General features: G+C 33.5%; 2 protein-coding genes across 5 annotated transcripts in view; one reads left to right on the top strand and one right to left on the bottom strand.

Annotated features, from left to right (window-relative positions):
* The window catches only part of LOC106692379 (uncharacterized), a 46347-nt gene that overhangs the window by 28460 nt on the left and 11311 nt on the right, over positions 1-6576 (bottom strand). The window lies entirely within an intron of this gene.
* The window catches only part of LOC106692375 (fructose-1,6-bisphosphatase 1), a 38620-nt gene that overhangs the window by 20905 nt on the left and 11139 nt on the right, over positions 1-6576 (top strand). For all 3 annotated transcript variants that reach the window (XM_067047028.1, XM_014438290.2, XM_014438289.2), the window contains 2 exons: positions 784-928; positions 5519-5622. In XM_067047028.1, coding sequence (XP_066903129.1) covers positions 784-928; positions 5519-5622 — 249 coding nt within the window. The remainder of the gene's footprint in view (positions 1-783; positions 929-5518; positions 5623-6576) is intronic.

Genomic DNA, 6576 nt, shown 5'->3' with positions numbered 1-6576 from the left:
TCTATATATTGTATAGGCATGCTTGTATAGGCATAACAAGTTAACAATATATAATATTAATATATGCCTTTTTATTCTTGTTTCATTGCTAGATATGAGAATCAACTAATTAGTTCTTTTGTCTTTTTCATTATTTTTTTTTCTCTCTTCTATACTATATTAATTTTTTTTTTTTTTGTTATTCCTTTTTTTTCATATTTTCTCTTTCAACCCAATGTGACTTTCTTTATTTTTCCCCACTATTGCTCCCCTCTTTAACATAAATAGAACACACCTGAAATACAACTAATATTCATTTAATTTTTTATATAAATAGAATATTTACTCGTCATTTACGTATCATGTATTGATAAAAGTAGTGATAGATAAATAAATATACATAAAAATAACACATATTAAGTGAGATTTTTTTCTTGTTTTCAGATCATTAATTAATTTGTTCACTTATTCTCTTAACTCTGAAAGATCCCGTATAATAAATAGTATTGCATAACCGTCTAAATTATCAGTAGGCCTAAACACCAAGACCAAAGTCGTTTAAAAGAGGTTAAATTGGGCAACCTCAAAAGTCCTGTAGTAAGGATGGAGAATAAGTTCTTAAATTCTTGGGTCTAAGGTCATTAGGGTTAATTTTATTTCTAATTTAATTTCATTTATAATAAATATGGCAGAACCTATATTTTTTTAAACATTACATTTTTAAACAACAGAAACAAATTTTTTTGAAAATCGTAAAATCCATAATACTCCTTTATTACTCTTTATTACTTATTATCCCTTTAGGTATATGGTCGGAATGAAGAGCAAGGTGGATTGGGAACAGATTAAACAAAATAAAGTATCTTTCACAGATATAATAATTGACTATCTTCTTAAATCAGGAACGGTGTGTATGATTGCTGCGAACAAGAAAGAGGTCATGACTAAGGTAAGTGCTTTATGATATTTGTTTAAAAAATTATTTTAAAATATAAATAACTATGATTGAGAAAAAAAGATAAGGATTTTTGAAAACCTTTGGTATTAAAGTGTGGTATCAATCAAACTGGTCCAAATCCGTAATAAGTAACCCTATTCTCCTTCTAAGTAGGTATTCGTTCAATTTGAACTGATCTAGGAGGGACCATTTACAAGCGACTGTCTCAGCAATTAGCATAAGCAGATGATGTAGTCATTGTCGCCAGAACCTGGACGGCATAAAAAGGAATATTCCAAGAATTCGAAGCAGCAGCATATGAATTGGTGCTTAAGATGATTGAAGACAAAACACGGTGTGCTTGAAAGTTTGAAAAAGTTCAAGAAAGGATAAGGAAGAGAATAGCAAAGTGACCTTTAGAGACTACAGTTTCAGTTATGCAAATCAGTTTAAGTACCAAAGTAGAGAGCGAAATAGAGGCCAGGATATCATCAGGAAATATATGTTGTTTGTTACTGCAGAAAATATTGAAGTTTAGAACTCTGTGAATGAACTTGAAACTGTGAAAATGAGAGTGGTAATTTATAAAACCATCGTAAGACCAGTAGTGAGTGATCTGTGAGGGAGAAATATGGCCCTTGACAAGAAAAGCAGAACAGATGCTCAACTCCTATTAGAGAAATGTATTGAGAAGGATATGGGGAGGAGTCTCAGAGAATAGAAATATGGAAAAGAAGAAGCTGGATGGATCTATTCGGGGAACCCAGCATCGTGGCTTTAGTTAAAAGGATGCCCAATGAAAGGATACTCAAAAAGATAGTTTATGGCACACCAGATGGAAAACGAAAATGAGGACGTCCCAGGATCAGATGGCTGGACGATGTGTACGAGTATTTAAAGCTTTTGAAAGTTGGAAGATGGAAAGAGAAAGCAGGAAACTGTGTAGATAAGTTGGTTGTGGTGGAGATGGCCAGGGATATGCAGGACTGTAATGCCATAAAAATAATAATTTTACTTCCAAGCCAACGTGAAAGCAAAAAGAGCACGCCCTTGGGGCTTAGATTTACATTGAGGTTAATAGGAGTGACGGCCATTGTGATCTAAATTAAAACAGAAGGTAACCAGTGATTGGTTCGTACTTTTCTGTCACGCCCCTGGGTCTACCATAAGGGTTCACTTTCCCTACCAGCTTACCCCCTCAATTAAAGTCCAAGTCAGCGAGCAGAATTTGAAAGTTAAAGAAGGGTGAAATTGAAGGAACGACGTTCGGTGAGAAATGAACATTAAAACATTTGTCTGGAAAAATATTTACCTTTATTTAAGTGTGGTATTTCAGTTCTAATTTTTAGTTTAATTAATGTTATAATTTAAAAACCGATATGGTGGTCCGATTATGAAGTAGGTGAATAGGTGTTTAAAGGAAGGAAACGTGGAGGATCGGCGATGAATAGATAGATTATGTGAGAATTTCAGAAGTAGGTTGCGCAGAAGAGAAAGCATTTGTTTTAAGGCAATCCACGTCAAAGGTGATGTTTGCCTAGTTATCTACAGGTGAACAACCTATTCTAACCATAGTGGAGGGTCAAGTTTTTCATTTTTTGGGACCACCACTTAATGAAAAAAGTCAACACCCCAAGGCCGTATTCAAACCGACACTGCCCGCAAACCTCAGAACGATAACTTGCACTTAACCCCGAGATAAGATATGTTGAAGGAATCGTTTTGATAAGGATATATAAATCAATCAGTTGGAATATAGTATTTAATGAATGGAAAGATATACGCTGAGTGAGAAGATCGATGTAGAAGGTAGTTTTTTTTTTTTTTAAAGATTTGGAAAAGAAAACAGCTATGAAGTATTGGGAAGAATATATTGTATAAGTCACTGAAACTGTACCTAATACAAGTATAATTCTACAAGATTAATAGTATTGGTTTGTACATTATTATGAAACAGGACCCAGAACCCTGTAGAGCCTGCTTATTATGAGAGCGCCTGAGAAACTTTAAGATAGATATTATAAAGCGATTCATCAACCTCTTCAGTCTCATCCCTAGCCAAGCAGGTAGCCTTTCGTTGGCCTATGGTAATGGTTGTAACTATAAAAGACAACCACCGCAAGAACTAGAACATCATATTTGGTTAATTTTAACTAACCTTTGTCAGAGTCATAATCATCGGTGTGGAAGTTTAGAGTTGGAGTTACCAATACATTTTAGTTAACGTGGTAGTTTTAAGAGTTAAAACTGTCATTAAGACACTAAACCGCTGACAATTGAATTCTGATAGGAATAAAAAAATCTATATCGTACTATTTTTTCTTAAAAATTTTATAGTTTAGTTTGTAGAAGGCGTTCTAGCGATTTTGAAAGATTAAATAAGAGAGAAATAGGACGGATGCCGTTCGGTGAGGAAGAGTTGAATTTCACTAAGCGTTTTCGGACTAGAAAATGAACGTACAGTTTATTTGGGAATTTTAACTGTAGTAAAGGACCACCACAAGGACTGTATTATCATATTTGATTAATTTTATCTAACCATATATAACCGCAAATTTTGATTTATCGTTAGTATGTATTTATTATTTATATTTGCCCATGCTCAGAAAGGGGGTGAGTTAAAATAAAAGAGATAATCACAAAAGGGGAAAAATAATAAAAAATAAATCGCTCCTTGGCACCACGCTATTTTTCCCTCGAAACGATGACCACAATATAACTACACTATACCCCTCCTCTATAAACAATTATCAAACTATGGCCACTGGCGAAAAACTTTACATGCTGATAAACATCAAACATAGGGTTAATACCTACCCTCCTGTGGAATTAACGTAATGTTAAGTGAACAATATAAGTAAATTATCAAGTTGAAATCAGTGTATATGTATAAGAAAGAACAAGCAGAGTTATATAAACAAGTGTTAAATAATAAAAATTAATGGGAAAAAAGTATATCTGAATATATAAAAAAAAAAACTTATAGATTGGCTTTACCTTAACTTCACCTGACTAACCAAATTTATACTATTATACAAAAGAACATAAAATAAAAACATGTTTAGTTCAAACCCCATGTAGTCCTCAGGTGTACTCCTGCCAGAACACAGGGTTGTCAGTTATTTTTTTTTCGGCCACGATCTCACTTAAGTTCCCACCCAATGCCCAATATCCTCACTTCTAGTGTTAATGACTGCCCATTGAAGAAAACCATAATTTAGCAAAACAAACCTTAAACGGTAACATATAAACTATAACCACTTCACATTGAACAATCGTAACGTGTTCAAAAACCAAACCGTAACCTTCTCAAAACAATACCCACTTATCAACGCAGATATCGCCTGTGTTTTATTTAACCATGAAAACTGTAACACGTTATCATTGGCTTGGTGTATTAGGATGGGAGTTCCGCTACATTTCAGGAAACAAGATAAAAGAGTTTTCGGGGCTGAAACTGTTATTTAGAACGTCAGGTGATACAAATTATAATTCTGTTAAGACTGATAATTTACATTGCAAAAAAAAAAAGAAAGAAAATTGAAGTTAGTAAGGGATGACAGTATCTATAATTGGAAACCACCATAATTACCATACTTATACACCATACACCAAGTACAAGACTACCTTATTTCATTATTTTACTTTATCATTATTAGCACCATGATCGCAGGAGTGGTATTTATTCAGATGGGTAACCGAAACCTTTAAGGTAAAGCGTGGTAGAGAGATTTTTTGGAGTTAAAACTGTTATTGAAATCTGATTGGAGTAATATAGGGAATATGAAATGAAATGATAAAATAACTTTATTCTGGGACATATGTCCCCTAAGAATAATTACAAGGTTCATATAGTGAGATTTTTATCTGGCGAGCGTTTACAAATTTTCAGGTAGTGGAATGAAATTACATTGGTATATTGGCTTTACTACTGTTTATAATGTTAATCAATAACTGCCTATTTATTTGATTACAAAGATGTGGAGGTTTGGTTATTCAATAAATGAAGGAATAGGCGTTGTTTAAAGGAGAGAATGGATGAGGACTGGCGAATGGAGATGGGAAGAGAATTCCAGAGGGAGGTTGCACGTATGACGAAGGATTTGCTATAGAAGGAGGTTCTATAGGAGGGCATATATAAATCATTCGGATGGGATCTGGTGTTTAATGAGTGGATGGATGAACGAAGAGTGAGGAGATCTATGATATAGGTAGGTTTTTTGATTTTAAGAACTTGGAATAGAGAAACACCAAGGAGGTATTGCCTTCGGGAGGTAGGATAGAGCCACTTCAACTCGGAATACCAGCGGGAGACTTGAGAGTGCCTAGGGAACCCAAAGATAAATCTTACAAAACAATTCATGAGTCTCTTCAAATATATCCACAATAAAAACCATTGGCGTGCAGGTTATGTATTATAGCCTCTGGTCCGTGTCCATTTGTAATTTATATCAATAGAAAATTTTATGATTAAAGCTATAGCACTATAACAGTGACTAGAAAAATTAGGATGGAGAGGAGAAGGGTAAATAACCTGTACTTAGGACTTTGTTACTTAGATTTGTATAATATGTAAACTAAATTATAGTGTGATGTTTAAAGGTTCATAACTCGGATGCTCCGTTCATCGTCTTGTTAGCATCCACAGATGTTAATTTGCCATGTCAGGCAAATTTGTGCGTTGGGAGTGGTTGGATGATTTTTCGGTGAGTGCGTTTGTTTTTTTAATTTAAGATATGTAATTATTTACAGTAATATAGTAACTTAATAATTATAAGGCCTAGCATTTATTTGTAAATTATATTCATAATTTAAATAACTGTGCTACTATGTTCGAGCACTCGGTCCCGAGGTGAACTATCATAAGAAGGTTATAAGAAATTTTTTTGTTTTAAAATGATTAGCTTTTGTTTATAATAGTAAATTTGTCAAGACTCTTTCAATTACTGGCTATGGTTCACAATTATATTCATTAAAAACTGTGGAAATGGACTTTTATTCTATTCTATTGTTTTAGCAATCATCTGTCTACTGTCTTCAGAATTACAGATAGAATTATATATTCTCAACTATGACTCCAAGTAAGAAACTACGTGTTCATATTGTCAAGAAAGGAAGAGAAAAGTATGAATTCTGTGGACAAGATTGTTCGTTCTACAAGACCAACTGAAGGATTTGGACTTGCACAAAGTCCAAGTGTGCTCGATGATTTAAAAGTTGAAGTGGTCCGGCAATCTCTAGTTAGGACTAAGTAGCAACAAAGCTCGCACACCTTATTTCATCATGGCCAGTAAAGGTCAAATATGGCATAAACTTGTTAATAGTTATTAACAATAACAATTCTATTACTAAAGTGGTAGGGTACAGAAAAGTTTGAAACCATAATTTTAACAGAAATATTTAGACGAAGATGATAACTTTAGAGAATTAGTGATCACTATTTAGAAGAATATGATGTCAACAAAGCTAATGACATCAATTTTAATTTAGAAGAAACTGAAACGGCTTTAGTTTTTTTTATTACACGTATTAAGAAGTTAAAGGATCGCATTTCAACGACATATGAAGTAACTTTAAGTGAAATAGAACAAAACATTTCTTATGATAGTTCACCTCGGGACCGCTAGGGGTGCTCGAATATAGTAGCAAAGTTATTTAAA

Source organism: Halyomorpha halys, unplaced genomic scaffold, assembly GCF_000696795.3.
Source record: "Halyomorpha halys isolate HHAL.00 unplaced genomic scaffold, Hhal_1.1 Scaffold54.1, whole genome shotgun sequence".
NCBI lineage: Eukaryota > Metazoa > Arthropoda > Insecta > Hemiptera > Pentatomidae > Halyomorpha > Halyomorpha halys.
This window is presented reverse-complemented; position numbering and strand designations above follow the sequence as displayed.